Source organism: Thunnus maccoyii, chromosome 5, assembly GCF_910596095.1.
Source record: "Thunnus maccoyii chromosome 5, fThuMac1.1, whole genome shotgun sequence".
NCBI lineage: Eukaryota > Metazoa > Chordata > Actinopteri > Scombriformes > Scombridae > Thunnus > Thunnus maccoyii.
The window spans coordinates 10,223,026-10,244,286 of record NC_056537.1 but is presented as its reverse complement, the minus strand read 5'-3'; the positions used below and the strand labels follow the sequence as shown (position 1 = coordinate 10,244,286).

At 37.1% G+C, this 21,261-nt stretch overlaps 4 protein-coding genes across 4 annotated transcripts; all 4 read right to left on the bottom strand.

The window, feature by feature from the left end:
* LOC121897850 (collectin-11-like) lies at positions 1–4,976 on the bottom strand. The gene is made up of 6 exons (XM_042412604.1): positions 4,879–4,976; positions 4,371–4,531; positions 2,817–2,915; positions 2,401–2,451; positions 1,250–1,294; positions 1–737 (listed from the first exon to the last, which is right to left on the bottom strand). Exons 2-6 carry the CDS (start codon positions 4,507–4,509, stop codon positions 355–357), a joined length of 717 nt encoding a protein of 238 aa, XP_042268538.1. The 5' UTR covers positions 4,510–4,531; positions 4,879–4,976; the 3' UTR covers positions 1–354.
* Positions 4,977–7,923: 2,947 nt separating this feature from the next.
* LOC121897301 (mannose-binding protein-like) lies at positions 7,924–10,883 on the bottom strand. Its single transcript, XM_042411706.1, has 4 exons — positions 10,806–10,883; positions 10,311–10,505; positions 9,144–9,186; positions 7,924–8,342 (listed from the first exon to the last, which is right to left on the bottom strand). The coding sequence occupies exons 1-4, from the start codon at positions 10,881–10,883 to the stop codon at positions 7,963–7,965; spliced, it is 696 nt and encodes a 231-aa protein (XP_042267640.1). The 3' UTR covers positions 7,924–7,962.
* Positions 10,884–12,631: 1,748 nt separating this feature from the next.
* On the bottom strand, positions 12,632–16,172 carry LOC121897698 (pulmonary surfactant-associated protein D-like). Its single transcript, XM_042412382.1, has 5 exons — positions 16,100–16,172; positions 15,553–15,710; positions 14,918–15,040; positions 13,818–13,883; positions 12,632–13,125 (listed from the first exon to the last, which is right to left on the bottom strand). Exons 2-5 carry the CDS (start codon positions 15,683–15,685, stop codon positions 12,743–12,745), a joined length of 705 nt encoding a protein of 234 aa, XP_042268316.1. The 5' UTR covers positions 15,686–15,710; positions 16,100–16,172; the 3' UTR covers positions 12,632–12,742.
* A 1,232-nt stretch (positions 16,173–17,404) lies between these two features.
* On the bottom strand, positions 17,405–20,871 carry LOC121897697 (mannose-binding protein C-like). The gene is made up of 5 exons (XM_042412380.1): positions 20,795–20,871; positions 20,246–20,403; positions 19,615–19,737; positions 18,767–18,832; positions 17,405–18,066 (listed from the first exon to the last, which is right to left on the bottom strand). The coding sequence occupies exons 2-5, from the start codon at positions 20,376–20,378 to the stop codon at positions 17,684–17,686; spliced, it is 705 nt and encodes a 234-aa protein (XP_042268314.1). The 5' UTR covers positions 20,379–20,403; positions 20,795–20,871; the 3' UTR covers positions 17,405–17,683.
* Between the last annotated feature and the right edge of the window lie 390 nt (positions 20,872–21,261).

Here is a 21,261-nt window from a genome sequence, read left to right as displayed (position 1 = left end):
TTACACTTTATTGTATACTTGTTTCTATAGGAATATGTCCTTGCATGTAACAGTACTGATACAATTATACTTTTTTAGATTAACATGTAAAATAGTTTTTGGAAATTATTACATCTGAAAGCAAATACTTATCATAGAAATGGCTCCTGAACTGGGTCCTTGACGCAGTTTCCAAGTGATTTTTAAAAATTCTCTGGATATGACACGAAGCATAAAGATGAGTTTCTCTCCTACAGTTTATACTGCCCCCCTACCCACCTACAGTTATGAAAGTTATGAAGTACTGCAGGCTCATGTTTGAGTATATGAAAAACTTTTCATTAAAGCGAGACTTGCAAGGGATCTGAGACATTTCTATATCTGACAAATGATGTAAGCGTTCAGGAAGCATTCACGTGTCACTCTCCAGATGCCGTTTTCTGACAGCATGGTGCAGCCTGTATCCTCGACAGATTTGTCTGGCTGCCCTTCTCCCCATTGGGTAAAGGTCAGAGGTCGGTTATTCATATCAGTCTCAAAATCGCCCTCTGCTTTTTTGTTGTTGACATTGATCCAGACCGTTTTGTAAACATCCCCAAACACCTGAGTCAGTGCAGTGTTCTCCTCCTTGTTCTGGGGTAAAGCCAGCTCTAAGCCTTGTTGGGAGCAGAACTCAATGGCCCTGGAGAAAGAGTCTCTCTCCTTGTAGGACACAAAGTATTTTTGACCAACTTTCCGGACAAAGTCGTAGTTTATGGCTGGAAAAAAAGAAGAAAACACAGCATCAAACAAAAGGAGTTAAATTGATTAAATGAGCACATTTTGTTGTGAGTATGATACACAAGAGAGCTCACACTGGAACTTAAAACATGAGCAAATGGGAAAAAAAATCCTCATTTTGACTACACATTTGTCACATTTAGAGAAAAAAATGCTGTAAATAAGCAGAACAAATAAATTAAGAAAGACATTCACTTATTTGACAAGACATACATGGATACAAATGCACTGCAAAAACAGAAAACTCAAACAAATAAGGAAATGTTGCAAGTTCAACATAACAAAATGGACATTTTATTGGGACATTATAAAGTGATGAATATGTCGACCACACATCAATGTTGTAACAATGTTTATTTTAGTTTTATCATTCTGATTGAGTGATTTGATGAGCTAGTGTTAGTCTTTTTACTTTTTACTAATATGTTCATCAGTTTTTAGTTAACACTTCCTGTAATACTCCTTTGTAGTGTTTGATAAGAATACTTACCCAACTCCAACTTAGCAAGGTCTGGGCAACTGGAGCCAGTTGAATCTGGATCAAAAGATCAAATGTAGTTATCAAACTTTGCATTAATTTGGATCTGATATCTTTGTCTAACTCTAGAGATATGTAACCTCCTCAAACTGAAATACTTACAGTATCTTTCATTGTCAGCTTCATTTATGCTATTATTAGCATTTTTTTCTTTCTCTGAACAGAGTGAATGATATTTACTGACCATCACAGCAGACTAATAGGAGAGTGTACCAGAGAACAGATCGGCACAATAATATGTGCAACTTACAGCAGGGTGCAAACTACAGGGGAGAAACATGATTTGTGAAATTTTTTTTTTGGGGGGGGGGTGTCTAAAATATTGACAATATGCTTTTTTTGCCATGCACTTCTATTTTTCTGTATCTTCATCATCATGGATCGTGCATAAAATGAGACTACTATCGATGTATGATTCATGCATAAGGGTGATTCATCACTATTTCACTTTAATAAAGATACTGGCATGCATGCTATTCTTGCCATCACCATCGAAGTATGGCAGCACAATATCATAAAATTTATTCACTTTAACTCAAAGATCAGAAAACAACAAACTTTCTTAGTCCCACTCAGTCTGCACATTTCTCCCAAGTGAACACCTCTTAAAGTCATGGCATAGTTTGCACCCTGCCTTAGAGTATAATGCAGATGAGTACAAGAGCCTCTAAAGATTGTCCTTATGGAACCTATAATATTCACTTTTGGTTCAGCATGTGTCATGGAGGTGGGGATTAACTTTTATGGGCTAAAAGGATTTGTCGTTCAGCTGAATCTGGTCTGGTTTTTTACATATTTAAGTGGTTAATCGATTCATTGAAAAGTAATCACCAGATTAATTGATAATGAAAATAATTGTTGCAGTGTAAATGTTGCGTTTTTAAATTTTTATTGAAAGATTTAGAAAGATTTACTATGAGAGTTCAGCCAACACCTCTCTAACTCAGCCTCAACGAAAATGAACAGTGTAAGCTTCTTAAACACAAATGCACTGTTGTTGCTGGAGTGCAATGTCATCTTTTTGTGTCTATCCCTTGTCTATCTATCAACTCTCAACTAGTGTGTCTGTGCAGGCATACTATACAAAATGCATTATATGTCACCTTGTGTATGCGTTACGCAAGATCCAAGTGGTTGTGGACGTCCAGGCGCTCCTGTGTGTGAAGTGCAGAGAAACATACATTAAATAAGACTAAAAGTCCATAGCCAAACAAGCTGCCATGTGAGATTTTAATACTTATAGAAAATATGTTGGCTAGGTAAAACTGGTGAAAAGTGAAAACTTAACTATTACTATTAACTATATCATTACCATTAATGGGAAAACTGAGGGTTGTGCCACAGAAATGCCATGATGTCAGAGTTGTGTTATAGTAGATGACAAGTAACAGAGTGACCAAAATACATGGGGCTCATCTTCTTTGAACCATCACAGTGCTCTCTCAGAGACATGGTCATACATTTTGTAAGTCAAATGGAAAGGTTGTGTTGAAGTTGATAATACCAAAACATTTTTTACCTGGAAACCCAGGTTGTCCAGGTCGTCCAGGTCGTCCAGGTTGTCCAGGTTGTCCAGGTTGTCCAGGTGGTCCCATAATTCCAGGACTTCCCGTCAGTCCTGTGTGTGAAGAGCAGAGAAACAGACATTAAAGAAGACTCAGAGTGCATAGCCACACTAGCTGTCATGTGAGATCATAATGCTCATGCTCATGCTAAAAAATGTTGGATAGGTCAAAATTGCGAAAAGCAACAACTTAACTATTTTAAATCCTTACCATTAGTGGGAAAACTGAGGGTTGTGCCAGAAATGACATGATGCTCATGTTTTTACCTTAATCAAAAGGGTTTATCTTCTGGCAAGCATGAAAGTATTCAGATATATTAATGTCAGTGTTGTGTGATAGTAGATGACAAGTAACAGAGTGACCAAAATACATAGGGCTCATTTTCTTTGAACCATCAAAGTGCTCACTCAAATACAATGATCATACATTTTGCAAGTCACATGGAAAGGTTTCATTTTAGTGGAGAATAATTTTGCTCAACAAATGTCCTTACAATCATCCCTGTGTATTTTCAGATACTTTGTGTACCGAGTTGACAGTCTGATCTTAATGTTGGGCAAGTTACTTTCAAAATGTAATATATTACATAATACTAGTTACTTTCATTATAAAGTAATATGCTACTTTACAATATTACTGTCTGTGTAGGGTAACGTGTTGCTTAGTACACTACTTTTGCATTACTTTCACCAAATAACCCCAGATGTATGACTTTTATAAAATGGAAGAGTGTAATGTTGTTTCATAGCGGGTAATCAAAGCACAGAAGCTCAAGTTCATTGCAGTTCATTATAAATCCAGTTGTGGGCAACGTGTATGCACAACATCTTTTTAAGATTGAAATAACAAAATAGATTAAATTAACTAAAGTACTGTTATAAAGAAATTAATCAAAGTGGAACAACTGGTGCTCATTCTGAAGCACTGGCTTGTCTTGGGCCAGAAGAGTTGATGTAGCTGCTGTGAACTTAAAGCTTCGGGTCACCAGGTTGGACAACACGCTTAGCAGTTAGCTGTCAGCAGTTAGCGGAAAGTTACACTGTTACCAGTCAGCGGCGCTGTTAAATGTGAGGAGTTTTTCACTGTGAGCAGGAAACCAGCGACTTCCGCCTGCCATTTGAACAAACTAACAGCTCTCTGGTTCATGCACAGATAGTGGTAATGCATTACTTGACATAGTAACTGCGATATTACCAAAATCCTAGTAGTACAGTGTTATATTTCTTTGTTACTGCGAAAAGTAGTGTAACGCATTACCCCCAACACTGGATCTTGGGGTGGCCTTGTGAGCCAGCCCAGCTGCCACAGAGAGCCAATCAAAAAACTGTATAAGGACATTGACATCATAGGATCTGCGTAGGTTAGAGGCTGATTGCCGGATTGTGGCCATAAAACAAGCTCATTTACCTGTACATATGGAGGTGCCAGAAATCAGACAAATGATGGCTGAAGTTTGGTGAGAAATAACTTCTTTTGAGCGCTATTGTGTAGAAGTTGATAATACTCACCAGGTGGTCCAGATGGACCAGGTGGTCCCTGAAGTCCAGGGGCCCCAGGAAATCCTATTTCACCTTTGGGACCTTGAAGCTGACTGTAGCCAATAGGAGCCATGAGGCAGAGAGTGCAGAATAAGAGAAACCGCCTCATCTCTTGAGCACAGAACTGAAATCTATATGAAATATAGTAAAGAAGTTTCTTATTTACAGGCTGCATCAGGAATAATTATCATAATTGACAACATTAAACTGTATGAAGTGCAATCAAAAGTTTTAATCTCACAATGTAGACAATGACAAATAACTACAACTTACTGCAACCTACATATCTCCAAAAGTTCTTTGCCATATTCAAAACAACCGTGAATACACACAAATGTGAATGGGTGCAGATAAACTGCAAGTTATAATTCTCTTTTGTATTGTGTATTTAAAAGTAATAAACATTATGCTGTAAAATTACTCAAAAAGTGTTAATAACATAGAATCTAGAACGACTGTAATAAACAAAGTAACTCACAGTATGAACAAGACGGGATCTGCTGGACGTGGTGCTTCTTTGCTACTTCAAAAGTAAATGACTGAGATATTAGGTAAAACTCATGTATGAGGGATTCGGTCCAGAGTAAACAACAGATGGAAATTCTCCTTTGGGTAATTTCGCAGGAAAGAAGATAAACTAGGTCTAAGAGCGTCCCTCCTTTTTAACAAACAAGAGTCTGACGCTGCAGAGTTTAGTTTCGACAGTTTCTTTAGAAGACAATACCACACATAAAAATGAACTCAAATATTTGAAAAAACATAAAATCGTGATTTATTTTACAACCTCTTTTCTGACCCTAATGATTAAAGTTGACATGACAAATTTGCCTCATAAAGCTTCTTTTAGAGAAACCATAGTGTGTGTACCATCATGATTTATGGATTTAAACAGTTGGAGGTTAGCCAAACAGTTTCTAACCTGTTTTAAATGAATGGTTTAGTCAGGGTTTGCTGAGTATGTTTTTTTTTCTGCAGTGCTTTAAAGAGTTGGAGTTTCCAAGTAGAAAAGTTGGAAAGCTGTTCACTACAACTGGGCAAAAAAGGGATTTTCTGTTATCTTATACTGTTTGATGTTGGATGTCTATGCTATGTCTAAACATGATCAAAGTTCCAAAACTTGAGGTGAACATCTTGCTCTTGTTGCTTTTGAGGTTAAATACACTATTGTAAATTGCTTCGGACAAAAGCATCTGTCAATTAAATGTAATGTAATTCAAGGTGATTGAAGTCTGGTCAGAAGTATTCATGGGAGGATACTAACCTTTTTCTTTTTTTATGCAAAGTATTTCTGACCAATTTTCCTGCACAAAGGCATAGTGGCTGAAAAAAATGATGACTGAAAAAAGACAACATGCTGCAAATTGGAAATAAATAAGCAAGTGAACACATTTGTTTTTACAAACCAGAAACAGTATTTTCAATTTTGGCCCACTGACTCTCAAGCTCTGTTCAGAGGTCTCTCTCAAAGCTAAATTTGACATTGTGTGACAAAATCTCAACTCAAGGTCCACTTTGTAGGTTTTTTTGAGCTTTCAACGTTAGTCACAAGTGGTTGAATGCATAAACAATATTAGATATTTGCTGAAGGAGCAAAAAAGGTAGACAGCCAGACAGTGTACAGTCAAGATAACTCTTGTAGTTCATCATCAAAAGAAAAAGGCAAGCGTTTGGGCACATGTTCGATTTAATAACAAACCAAAACACAATGCAACACTTACAAAAAACTGGATGAAAGATGGTTTCAAATGAATGCAGTAAACTCTTCTAAATCTAAAAGATTCATACTCTCACACACGTCTTTGCTCAGTTCGTTAGACGGTGACCTTCATCAAGACTTAACCTTATGTTTCATAATTTCAGTTCAGTGGACTAATGACATGAGTTAATGTTTTGTCCCACAGTGAAGTGGAGTAAGGTGATAAGAGCCTAAAAATAGTGCCTCCCTTTCTATTTATTCAGAGAACCAGTTTAAATTGAGAATCGGTTCTGAATTGAGTAGTGACACCAAGAAACAGGAACCAGAACAGACCAGATACTAATAAAAAAATCACTTAAATTTGCAACATCTACCACCTACCCAAACGAGTGGATGCTGATGGATGCTCTTTCACTGAGGTTGGTCTACTACGTGGTATCTGCTGCAAGTTCATTTACAGACCTTTGAAGCAGGGGTAAATTAATCCTGTTCTTGGCCTTTTTCCTCCCCACAACCAACCCAACCATCCGCCTCCCCAGCGACCCATTTTACCTCTACAAATAACAATACCAAGTTCAAAAATAATATCCCAAAGATATAATTGGATGGATTTCACTCCTGAGGCAGAGACTGATAACAAAAAAGAAAAGCAAAATAAAGTGATTAATAAAAAAGGCCTGTTTAGTTTAAAAGAAGCATTTCTACTATATACAACTTTGCAGTAGGTAAGTAGTAAGTGGCAAATCTGGTAAAACACTGCATCCTGCTGGACAGTTTGTCTGTGGTAAATATGTGAAGCATGGACAGTATGCAAGAGTAATTTTTTACCAAATCAGTATCAACAAAAGATACTGTCTCTCTATTTGCCATTGCTTACTAATGGAAATTATGACATTTGCCCTCAGATACAACCCTAAAACTGTTAAAAGAAATGAATGAATTAAAAGAAATAAACCAGCAAGACATATTAACAACATATTGAGTTGTATTGTCACCATGCCGGTAAAATGTCGGCCCCTAAATAAATAGTGCTGAAAAAAATTGGCCCATTGTTGAACCTAATTACCACAATACCAGACCCCTGGTCTATGATATTGTGGTGCTAGTGTGCTCTCACACATCTCACACATCTATGTGTGCATGGAAGATGCAATTAAAACAGGGACCTACTCATACAAACATTGCTTGATAGCCCTAATAGTAGCCAAAAACTATTATTATTAAATATATTTTCTTCAGATCCTGGACTAAATTTTTAGCAGACTGGGAAGCGCACATGGAATTCAAATTACTTAATTGAAGAATTACAAGCACACAAAAAATTATTAAAAATGTTTGTTTCTAAGGTAAATTTGCCACATCTACCACTGAGGTTGATCTACAAGGTCTCTGCTGGAAGTTCACTTACTGATCTTTGCAGCAAGTGTGAATTGATCCTGTCATAGTTCCTTTGGCTTGACTGACCACCCAATTTTACCCTAAAACTTTATCCCAAGGGCCTAATAGGATAGATTTCACTCAGATTCAAACTGATAACAACAAAGCAAGAGAAGCAAAATAATGTGAATAACAAAAAGGCTTGTTTATTTTGAAAGAAGCATTTATACTGAATACAACTTTGCAGTAGCACTGGTTACACATGTGTCATGTTCAAGTGGCAAATCTGGCAAAACACTGCATCTTGCTGGACAATTTGTCTGTGGTAAATATGTGAAGCATGGACACTTTGCATCTGTGTGTATGCATCTGCATCCTCCCCTACACAGCGTCAACACAGTTTAGCAATACTTTAACATACACCAGATAAGACTGAGTACATGAAAAACTGTCCATTAAAGCAAGACTTGCAAGGGATACAATATATTTTTATATCTGACAAATGATGTAAGCATTCACAGAGCAATCTTGTGACACTCGCCAGACACCGTTTTCTGACAGCATGGTGCAGCCTGTATCCCCGACAGATTTGTTTGGCTGCCCTTCACCCCATTTGGTGAAGGTCAGGGGATGGTTCACATCTGTCTCAAAATTACCCTCTGCTTTTTTATTGTTGACATTGATCCAGACCATTTTGTCCACTTCACCAAACAACTGAGTCAGTGCACTGTTCTCCTCCTCGTTCTGGGGCAAAGCCAGCTCTAAGTCTTGTTGGGAGCAGAACTCGATGGCCCGGGAGAAAGAGCCTCTCTCCTTGTTTGACACGAAGTACTTCTGACCAACTTTCCTGACAAAGTTGTTCTTTACAGCTAAAAAAAGAAAACAACATGCCTGATATCAGGAATATATGGAGCCCCCAAAACATAATATTTTTTTATCTTGTGCACATAAGATATGGATATTGCTGGCAAAAGTGATCCATCTTGTTCACTCAAGTAATTATCTTGTGGACACGACATGCAATCTTGTGAGCACAACATAATAACTTAGATACAAAGACTCTTAAGTTGTGATGAACTGAGCACAAGATAATAACTTAGTTACAAAGACTCTTAAGTTGTGGTAAACAAGATAATAACTTAGTTACAAAGACTCTTAAGTTGTGGTAAACAAGATAATAACTTGTCCACACAAGTTCATAGTATCTCTCAGGACTTTGGTAGCTCCATACAAATAAATGACTTAAGAAATATTCTGTTTTCAACAAGCCCCAAATTGAATTTTCATTCTGGCCCTCTGGCTCTATAACTCTATTCAGAAGTCTTTGTCAAAACACACTTAGTTTTACATGTTTCTTCTTCCTCTGACTGAATATCAGTATCATATATTTAGCTTCTCACATAAGTGAGAGAAGGTCATTTGTCCACTTAACCACAAGTTTTTGTTGTTCAGATAAAAATGTTTTGTAATATTTGCAATTATTTACATGTTTCTGAATTGCCCTTTTCAAAAATAATAATGCAGTATATACAGACATATATACATTAATATTAATGAAGCCAACTATTGCAGCATTTCACTTTCTCAGACAACAAGACGGGATAATCATATATCAAAAAATATGTCACTTCCTGCAACACTCACTTGTAGTTCTTGAATATGATACTCACCCAGATCCAACTTAGAAAAGCTTTTCTTGAAGGCTTCAAGGTCCTGGTCAACAAAGCCAAGTAGATCTGGATCAAACAAATGAAATCCAGTTACTGCAAATAAGTTGGACCTCACATCTGTGTCCAGATTGTTACAGATGACAATGACAGACAGTCATCAATTTTTACTGACCATGACAGCAGATCAAAGCTAGTAAACCAGAGCACACATGGACACAATAGCAGGCACACCTTAAAATATAATGCAAACCAATACAAAGGCCTTCAATACCTACCGCCTGTATTAAGTGTTTACACCTTTTGTTCAAGATTTATGTTGTAATTTGAGTTACTTTGGTCTGAAATGACTCAATGGTCAACAGAAAATTAATTAACAACCATTTTATATTGATGAATCGTTTTGTCATTTTTCAAACAAAATCTTAACTGGTTAATTCCTTGACGCCAGTGTCTGAATAAAGACAATTTAATATTACACCTGCATTAAGCTGGGGGACTTATAACAGAGAATTTTTAAAAGATGGGTAAAAATAAATGAAGCAAAGGCTGAGATATCCTGACTTTTAGTTCCAGCATAGGTCAACCTCCAAAAATACTGAAACCTTTACTTTTCATAGTACAACTCAGTGTGTCTTTTATTTGACCTTCTGTGCCTGATCAATGCCCACAACTTTCAAATTCCAAGTTCTCAGTTTGTAACAAGCTCTCTGATAAAAATCTGAAATCACAAACCCAGATAACCCTGATGACATTCCCAGTTATTTTCTCAGACTTTTGAATGCCCCTTTTAAACACATATAACTGTTTTCACAGCCTGTGTAGTACTTATTGTGATGAGGAAACTGATCTTCATGTGTAATATTGGGGGTGTACCTCTATAAATTGCATTGTATCTTAATATTTTACAAACTATGGCCTCAAAATACAACCAAGTTGAACTAATATCTCACAGAAACAGCCTCAACAAAAATCAAACAGTCAAGTTTCAGGAAGGTATTGTTGCTGAACTGAATTTGTATAAGTGTTTATCTTTCTGTGTGTGCCTCTTGTGTATGTGTTTAAACATTACCTGAGTAGTGTGGTCATGCATTCTGATATTTCTTTGTACAGGACAATGTCAACAGTGAAGTTTGCTTAAGATGCTTAAGATTTATAAAGTTATATAACCTCGTCCACATATCCCAGGAGGTCCAGCAGGTCCAGGAGGTCCAGGAGGTCCGACAGGTCCAGGGAATCCACGGAGTCCAAGAGGTCCAGGGGGTCCAGCGGGTACAGGGGGTCCAGGTGGCATAGGGAGTACAGGAAATCCACGGGGTCCAGGGGCACCAGCAGATCCAGGAAGTCCCATTGGTCCGGCAGGTTCTTGTTCCACAAAATAGCAGGGAAAGAGACAAAAATCAAGACTCACAATCTATAGCCAACATGATGCTTGTTGTCTGTTTGAGAAAAAAAAATATGGATGAAAAGGTGACATGAAAAGATCTGGGGAGGTTTGAGAGAGGTTTCAGGATTGTGACTGAAAGCAAACTCATCTGTCTGTACAACAGGGAGGGTTGCCAGATTTTGGACAAACAATCACTGAAGTCTGGACCTAATGTTGTAAGGAGCATGACTGCAGTGAAGTCAACATTACCCATCGTATTGTTCTGAAAATCCACCCACACCAGGTTTCCCAGGAGATTTTCTCTCACCTGTGGGACCAGGGGGACCTGGAAGCTGACTGTAGCCAACAGGAGCCATCAGGCAAAGGATGCAGAGTAGGAGACACAGCCTCATCTTCTGAATGCAGAACTTCCACAACTTTTTCTGGTTGCAGAAAATTACCAATCACTGGAGCAAGCAAGATTTTCTGATGCAGTGATTAAAAAAACATTACTAAAACACTACTGATAACCTGTTTGTCTTTGTAATCAGTAATGTATCCCACTGGAATCAAAACCCTCTTAAACATAAACTCTGAGTTTGGTCTTGGTTCTTTGGAATGTAAATATTTGAAATATAGTTAAGTATTTTCCTATTTTTAGGCCCCACAAGGAATAGTATTTCATCATAATTTACATCCATTAATTTAAAGTCTATAAAATCAAATCAAAGGTGTTAAATTCAGTCTATAGCAAATAAGAATTGCAATTAAAGTATCTTGATAACACTAAATCTAGTACCAAAAAGTAATAAACAGAAAGGAACTCACTGTATAATATCCTGTAGTGATCTGCAGGATAGTCTACTTCTTTACTACCCCCAAAGAAAAATGACCGAGAATGTGGTTCGAGCTTATGAGTGATAAATTTTGTCCAAAGTGAACAATGGATGTTGTGGCTCATGGCTGGCGTGTAGCTGTGGGTGGGTCGGGACACACCCACTTGGCACTCAGACCCACCCAATCAGAAGGCTTCCTTTGTTGTTGAATCATCCAGTGAATAGCAATCAATGAAAAAGAAAAAGAAAATGAAAAATAAAACAATTCTTGTTTCTTGCTTCTTGTTAACCATATGATGATGTTGATAGGTCAGATTTTATGAGTGGCAGTGCATTTGGCAAATGCAGCAGCTCCTCCTCTTTCAATCAGTGTACAGTACATTGCACAGAGGAGCAGAAGCCTACTGTCCGCCAGCTAGCTGCTTTTGATGTAAGTTAAGATAAAAACCACGGAGAAAGTATAATCTTAGAAATAAATTTTAAAACTTTCATGTTGGACATAGCACCTTGTAATTTCCAAATCTTTGCACAGATGTTTTTACCTCCTTTTATTTTAAAATTAATTTTGCAGGCAGCAGCAGCAGGGCTCTCTGTGATGACATCACATATGTTGATTGGCTGAGGAGGTCGTTGTCCAAGGACTATCATACAAAATGTTTGTCTCAGGACAACAACCACTTGGCAAAATCAGGAGGTGCAGCACATTGTGCTGTAAGCTGTTATCACATATCACATGTGTAACTGTAGAGAAATTATTTGTTATATTTTCTTCAGATCCTGGAATAAATTTTGAGCAGACTGGAAAGCACATGTGTAATTCAAATTACTTTATTAAAGAATTAGAAGTGCACATAAACTATTAAAAATGTCTGTTGCTGAGTTAAATTTGCCACATCTATCACTGAGGTTGATCTACAAGGTCTCTGCTGGATGTTCACTTACTGATCTTTGCAGCAAGTGTGAATTGATCCTGTCATAGTTCCCTTGGCTTGACTGACCACCCAATTTTACCCTAAAACTTTATCCCAAGGGCCTAATAGGATGGATTTCACTGAGATTAAAACTGATAACAACAAAGCAAGAGAAGCAAAATAATGTGAATAACAAAAAGGCTTGTTTATTTTAAAAGAAGCATTTATACTGAATACAACTTTGCATTAGGACTGGTTACACATGTGTCATGTTCAAGTAGCAAATCTGGCAAAAAACTGCATCCTGCTGGACAATTTGTCTGTGGTAAATATATGAAGCATGGACACTTTGCATCTGTATGTATGCAACTGCATCTTCCCCTACACAGCGTCAACACAGTTAAGCAATACTTTATCATACACCAGATAAGACTGAGTACATGAAAAACTTTCCATTAAAGCAAGATTTGCAAGGGATACAATATGTTTTTATATCTGACAAATGATGTAAGCATTCACAAAGCAATCTTGTGACACTCGCCAGACACCGTTTTCTGACAGCATGGTGCAGCCTGTATCCCCGACATATTTGTTTGGCTGCCCCTCACCCCATTTGGTGAAGGTCAGAGGACTTTTTTTCATATCTGTCTCAAAATTACCCTCTGCTTTTTTATTGTTGACATTGATCCAGACCATTTTGTCCACTTCACCAAACAACTGAGTCAGTGCGCTGTTCTCCTCCTCGTTCTTGGGCAAAGCCAGCTCTAAGTCTTGTTGGGAGCAGAACTCGATGGCCCGGGAGGAAGAGCCTCTCTCCTTGTTTGACACGAAGTATTTCTGACCAACTTTCCGGACAAACTTGTAGTTTACAGCTGAAAAAACAAAACAACATGCCTGATATCAGGAATAGTATGTTTTATATTGTGCACATAAGATATGGATATTGCTGGCACAAGTAATACATTTTGTATTTGCTCAAAGAATTGGTTTGTGGACACAACATGCAATCTTGTGAGCACAACATAATAACTTAGATACTAAGATCCTTAAGTTGTGGTAAAAAAAAAAAAAAAGATAATAACTTGTCCAAATAAGTTCATATCATCTCTCAGGACTTTGGTAGCTCCATACAAATAAATGAGAAAAGAAATATTCTGTTTTCAACAAGCCCCAAACTGAATTTTCATTTTGGCTCTTGAACTCTATTCAGAAGTCTTTGTCAAAACACACTTAGTTTTACATGTCTCTTCTTCCTCTGACTGAATATCAGTATCATATATTTAGCTTCTCACACAGGTGTAAGAAGGTCATTTGTCCACTTAACTACAATTTTTTGTTGTTCAAGATAAAAAATATTTTGTAATATTTGCAATTATCTGAATGTTTATGAATTGCCCTTTTCAAAAATAATAATGCAGTATATACATACATAGATACATTAATATCAATGAAGCCAACTATTGCAGCATTTCACTTTCTCAGACAACAAGACGGGATAATCATACATCAAAAAATATGTCACTTTCTGCAACACTCACTTGTAGTTCTTGAATATGATACTTACTCAGCTCCAACTTAGAAAGGCTTTTCTTGAAGGCTTCAAGGTCCTGGTCAACAAAGTCAAGTAGATCTGGATCAAACAAATAAAATACAGTTACTGCAAATAAGTTGGACCTCACATCTGTCTGACACAATAGCAGGCAAACTTTAAAATATAATGCAAACCAATACAAAGGCTTTCAATACCTACCGCCTGTATTAAGTGTTTACACCTTTTGTTCAAGATTTTTGTTGTAATTATAAATAATAATAACAATCATTTTATATTGATGAATTGTTTTGTCATTTATCAAACAAAATCTTAACTGGTTAATTCCTTGATGCCAGTGTCTGAATAAAGACAATTGAATATTACACCTGCATTAAGCTGGGGGACTTGCAAGAGACAATTTTAAAAAGATGGGTAAAAATGAATGAAGCAAAGGCTGATATATCCTGACTTTTAGTCCCAAGACAGGTCAACCTCTAAAAATACTGAAACATTTACTTCTCATAGTACAACTCAGTGTGTCTTTTATTTGACCTTCTGTGCCTGATCAATGCCCACAACTTTCAAATTCCAAGCCCTGAGTGTGTAACAAGCTCTCTGATAAAAATCTGAAATCACAAACCCAGATAACCCTGATGACATTCCCAGTTATTTTCTCAGACTTTTGAATGCCCCTTTTAAACACATATAACTGTTTTCACAGACTATGTAGTACTTATTGTGATGAGGAAACTGATCTTCATGTGTAAAATTGGGGGTGTACCTCTATAAATTGCATTGTATCTTAATATTTTACAAACTATGGCCTCAAAATACAACCAAGTTGAAGTAATATCACACAGAAACAGCCTCAACAAAAATCAAACATTCAAGCCTCAGGAAGGTATTGTTGCTGAACTGAATTTGTATAAGTGTTTATCTTTCTGTGTGTGCCTCTTGTGTATGTGTTTACACATTATCTGACTAGACTAGTGTGTTCATGCGTTCTGAAATTTGCTGAAGTTGTACTATTGCTGCATCCTGCATTTTAGGAAATGACAAATTGGAATTAATCAGCTGATTAAAGCAATTCAGTAAAATATATATACTATTGAAAATTTAGAAAGTTAAATAACCTCGTCCACACATTACAGCAAGTCCAGGGCTTCCAGGGAGTCCAGGGAGTCCAGTGAGTCCAACGTCTCCACGGTCTCCCTCGGCTCCAGGGGGTCCAAGAGGTCCCCGTGGTCCAGGAGCTCCTTGTTCCACAAAAGAGCAGGGAAAGAGACATAAAATAAGATTTACAATACATAGCCAAGATTATGCTTGTTGTCTATTTGAAAAAAATCTGTGGATGAAAAATTGACATAATTGCAATGCTCAGATGCTTAGCGGGACAAAATTTACAATATATAACCTGAGCATGGCGCCAGAGGAAAAGCCATGCTGTAACCTAAAGTCATAAGGGTTTATCCTCTGATTAGCATGAACGTATTCAGATTTGAATAGCAGTCTTCTGTGACAGCTGACACACAGAGAGTGAAGAAAAAGGAAGGTGACATGAAAGGATCTGGGGAGGTTTGAGAGAGGTTTCAGGATTGTAGCTAAAAGCAAACTCATCTGTCTGTCCAACAGGGAGGGTTGCCAGATTTTGGACAAACAATCACTGAAGTCTGGACCTAATGTTGTAAGGAGCATGATTGCAGTGAAGTCCCATCACATTGTTCTGAAAGTCCACCCACACCAGGTTTCCCAGGAGATTTTGTCTCACCTGTGGGACCAGGGGGACCTGGAAGCTGACTGTAGCCAACAGGAGTCATCAGGCAGAGGACGCAGAGTAGGAGACACAGCCTCATCTTGTGATTGCAGAACTTCCGCGAGTTTTTCTGGTCGTAGAATATCATCAATCAATGGAGCAGGCAAGATTTTCTGACACAGTGATTAGAAGAACATTATTTAAACATTGCTGATTACCTGTTTGTCTTTGTAATCAGTAATGCATCCCACCGGAATCAAAATGTTCTTAAATATATTCTCTGTGTTAGATTTCTGTCCTTTTAAATCTACATATTTGAAATATAGTTAAGTATTTTCCTATTTTCAGGCCCCACAAGGAATAGTATTTCATTATAATTTACATCCACCAATTTAAAGACTGTAGCAAACAAGAATTATCACTTATTGCAAATGATATGACTCTAGTAGTTCCCAGCTGGTTGTAATACTTCAGGAAAGATTGATGAGATTTTCACTGCAATTAAAGCATCTTGATAACATTAAATCTAATACCAAAAAGTAATAAACAGAAAGGAACTCACTGTATGTACCAGGAGGGATCTGCAGGATATTCCACTTTTTTGCTACCTCCAAAGAAAAATGACAGAGAGTGTGTCTCGAGCTTATGTGTGAGAAATTTAGTCCAGAGTGAACAACGGATGTTGTGGTTCATGTTGATGACATCATGTGGTGTATGATATAGAAGATAGAAGAAAAGCTGAGTCTTAGAGCCTCCCTTAAGTTTAACCAGCAATTCTGTGAGACTGCAGAGCTAAATGTGGAAGGATTTCCTTTCAAATGCACGCACAAACAATGTTTCTCTAAAATTAAATACATAATAAATTACAAGTACATTAACACACTGTACAGTACATATATGTAGTCACTTTAACATCAAATTGAAATATGAATTCTCTCCTTATGTAAGGTGATACAGTCAATGAAGACACTGCAGCTATTTTGTATATTTTTGAAAACAGCCAGTGTTACTGTAGGAGACATGCTTTCAGTCTCTTTGGTGCGCTATTGATTTGAGAAAAGAGGAATAAAACAGTTTTTGCACATATTTGTGGAAATTTCATGTAAGACTGAAGGTGCTTCACATGACAGTGGTTGACATACATATATGCAAGACTTTACTTTTGGGTTTTTTTTTCCAGTTTACAACAAGCACACTTTTCGTTGCATGTAGCCTACCATTAGCAATTCAAACATTTAACATGAGGGAGGACTGTACAGTTAAAGATGCCCTGTGTTGAGTTTTCTTGTAAAACTCTTTGATGGCAGTCACATCTCTGTTATTTTTAAAAACCTCTGAAACCTCTGACCTCTCTATTATTCTGTATTTCTACATCTAAATGCAAACTGTAGACAAATACTTCTTAAAGATATTTTACTGCACATTTGGAAAGTATTGTGTTGACATAGCACATTGTGCTGTAAGTTGTTATCACATATCACATGTGTAACTGTAGAGAAATTATTTGTCATATTTTCTTCAGATCCTGGACTAAATTTTGAGCAGACTGGGAAGCACACATGGAATTTAAAATACTTTATTAAAGAATTAGAAGTACACATACAATCATTAAAAATGTCTGTTGCTGAGTTAAATTTGCCACATCTATCACTGAGGTTGATCTACAAGGTCTCTGCTGGAAGTTCATATACTGATCTTTGCAGCAAGTGTGAATTGATCCCATAGTTCCCTTGGTTTGACTGACCACCCAATTTTACCCTAAAACTTTATCCCAAGGGCCTAATAGGATAGATTTCACTGAGATTAAAACTGATAACAACAAAGCAAGAGAAGCAAAATAATGTGAATAACAAAAAGGCTTGTTTATTTTGAAAGAAGCATTTATACTGAATACAACTTTGCAGTAGCATTGGTTACACATGTGTCATGTTCAAGTAGCAAATCTGGCAAAAAACTGCATCCTGCTGGACAATTTGTCTGTGGTAAATATATGAAGCATGGACACTTTGCATCTGTATGTATGCAACTGCATCTTCCCCTGCACAGCGTCAACACAGTTAAGCAATACTTTATCATACACCAGATAAGACTGAGTACATGAAAAACTTTCCATTAAAGCAAGACTTGCAAAGGATACAATATATTTTTATATCTGACAAATGATGTAAGCATTCACAGAGCAATCTTGTGACACTCGCCAGACACCGTTTTCTGACAGCATGGTGCAGCCTGTATCCCCGACAGATTTGTTTGGCTGCCCTTCACCCCATTTGGTGAAGGTCAGAGGACTTTTATTCATATCTGTCTCAAAATTACCCTCTGCTTTTTTATTGTTGACATTGATCCAGACCATTTTGTCCATTTCACCAAACAACTGAGTCAGTGCATTGTTCTCCTCCTCGTTCTTGGGCAAAGCCAGCTCTAAGTCTTGTTGGGAGCAGAACTCGAAGGCCCGGGAGAAAGAGCCTCTCTCCTTGTTTGACACGAAGTATTTCTGACCAACATTCCGGACAAACTCGTAGTTTACAGCTGAAAAAAGAAAACAACATGCCTGATAACAGGAATATACGGAGCCCCCAAAATAATAATACTTTTTAAAGGGGACATAAGATATGGATATTGCTGGCACAAGTGATCCATCTTGTTCACTCATGTAATTATCTTGTGGGCGTAACATGCAATCTTGTGAGCACAACATAATAACTTAGATACTAAGATCCTTAAGTTGTGGTAAACAAGATAATAACTTGTCCACACAAGTTCACATCATCTCTCAGGACTTTGGTGGCTCCATACAAATAAATGAGAAAAGAAATATTCTGTTTTCAACAAGCTCCAAATTGAATTTTCATTTTGGCTCTTGAACTCTATTCAGAAGTCTTTGTCAAAACACACTTAGTTTTACATGTTTCTTCTTCCTCTGACTGAATATCAGTATCATATATTTAGCTTCTCATACAGGTGTAAGAAGGTCATTTGTCCACTTAACTACAATTTTTTGTTGTTCAAGATAAAAAATATTTTGTAATATTTGCAATTATCTGAATGTTTATGAATTGCCCTTTTCAAAAATAATAATGCAGTATGTACATACATAGATACATTAATATTAATGAAGCCAACTATTGCAGCATTTCACTTTCTCAGACAACAAGACGGGATAATCATATATCAAAAAATATGTCACTTCCTGTAACACTCACTTGTAGTTCTTGAATATGATACTTACTCAGCTCCAACTTAGAAAGGCTTTTCTTTAAGGCTTCAAGGTCCTGGTCAACAAAGTCAAGTAGATCTGGATCAAACAAATAAAATACAGTTACTGCAAATAAGTTGGACCTCACATCTGTCTCCAGATTGTTACAGGTGACAATAACAGACAGTCATTAATTTTTACTGACCATGACAGCAGATCAAAGTTAGTAAACCAGAGCACACATGGACACAATAGCAGGCACACCTTAAAATATAATGCAAACCAATACAAAGGCCTTCAATACCTACCGCCTGTATTAAGTGTTTACACCTTTTGTTCAAGATTTAGGTTGTAATTTGAGTTACTTTGGTCTGAAATGACTCAATGATCAACTGAAACAACAACCATTTTATATTTATTACTTGTTTTATCATTTATCACACAAAACCTTAACTGGTTAATTCCTTGATGCCAGTGTCTCTGACTGAATAAAGACAATTGAATATTACACCTGCATTAAGCTGAGGAACTTGCAATAGACAATTTTTAAAAAGATGGGTAAAAATAAATGAAGCAAAGGCTGAGAAATTCTGACTTTTGGTTCCAGTATAGGTCAACCTCCAAAAATACTGAAACCCTCACTTCTAATAGTACAACTTTCGACTGAATTTGTATAAGTGTTTATCTATTTGTGTGTGCCTCTTGTGTATGTGTTTACACATTATCTGACTAGACTAGTGTGTTCATGCGTTCTGAAATTTGCTGAAGTTGTACTATTGCTGCATCCTGCATTTTAGGAAATGACAAACTGGAATTAATCAGCTGCTTAAAGTAATTCAGTAAAATATATATACTATTTAAAATTTAGAAAGTTAATTAACCTTGTCCACACATTACAGCAAGTCCAGGGCTTCCAGGGAGTCCAGGGAATCCCATGAATCCAATGTCTCCACGTTGTCCCTTGGCTCCAGGGGGTCCAGGAGGTCCCATTGGTCCAGGAGGTCCTTGTTCCACAAAAGAGCAGGGAAAGAGACATAAAATAAGACTTACAATGCATAGCCAAGATTATGCTTGTTGTCTATTTGAAAAAAATCTGTGAATGAAAAATTGACATAATTACAATGCTCAGATGCTTAGCGGGACAAAAAAGTATATAGCCTGAGCATGGCGCCAGAGGAAAAGCCATGCTGTAACCTAAAGTCATAAGGGTTTATCCTCTGATTAGCATGAATGTATTCAGATTTGAATATCAGTCTTCTGTGACAGCTGACACACAGAGAGTGAAGAAAAAGGAAGGTGACATGAAAGGATCTGGGGAGGTTTGAGAGAGGTTTCAGGATTGTAGCTAAAAGCAAACTCATCTGTCTGTCCAACAGGGAGGGTTGCCAGATTTTGGACAAACAATCACTGAAGTCTGGACCTAATGTTGTAAGGAGCATGACTGCAGTGAAGTCCTATCACATTGTTCTGAAAATCCACCCACACCAGGTTTCCCAGGAGATTTTGTCTCACCTGTGGGACCAGGGGGACCTGGAAGTTGACTGTAGCCAACAGGAGTCATCAGGCAGAGGACGCAGAGTAGGAGACACAGCCTCATCTTGTGAATGCAGAACTTCCACAACTTTTTCTGGTTGCAGAATATCATCAATCACTGGAGCAGGCAAGATTTTCTGACACAGTGATTAGAAAAAAACATTACTTAAACATTACTGGTTACCTGTTTGTCTTTGTAATCAGTAATGCATCCCACTGGAATCAAAATGTTCTTAAATATATTCTCTGAGTTAGATTTTTGTCCTTTTAAATCCACATATTTGAAATATAGTTAAATATTTTCCTATTTTCAGGCCCCACAAGGAATAGTATTTCATTATAATTTACATCCACCAATTTAAAGACTGTAGCAAACAAGAATTATCACTTATTGCAAATGATATGACTCTAGTAGTTCCCAGCTGGTTGTAATACTTCAGGAAAGATTGATGAGATTTTCACTGCAATTAAAGCATCTTGATAACATTAAATCTAATACCAAAAAGTAATAAACAGAAAGGAACTCACTGTATGTACCAGGAGTGATCTGCAGGATATTCCACTTTTTTGCTACCTCCAAAGAAAAATGACAGAGAATGTGTCTTGAGCTTATGTGTGAGAAATTTAGTCCAGAGTGAACAACGGATGTTGTGGTTCATGTTGATGACATCATGTGGTGTATGATATAGAAGATAGAAGAAAAGCTGAGTCTTAGAGCCTCCCTTAAGTTTAACCAGCAATTCTGTGAGACTGCAGAGCTAAATGTGGAAGGATTTCCTTTAAATGCATGATAACCACAAAGACACATGATGATATAACCAATTAAGATATTGCAGCTATTTTCTATATTTTTCAAAACAGCTCCAATGCAAATCAATGAGTGAAATCCCACCTTGCTTCATCCATCTTTATATACAGTCTATGGCAGTGGTAGGCAAATAATGATCCATGGGCTAAATCTGGCCGTCAAACAAAAATATTTGGCCCCGTAACAA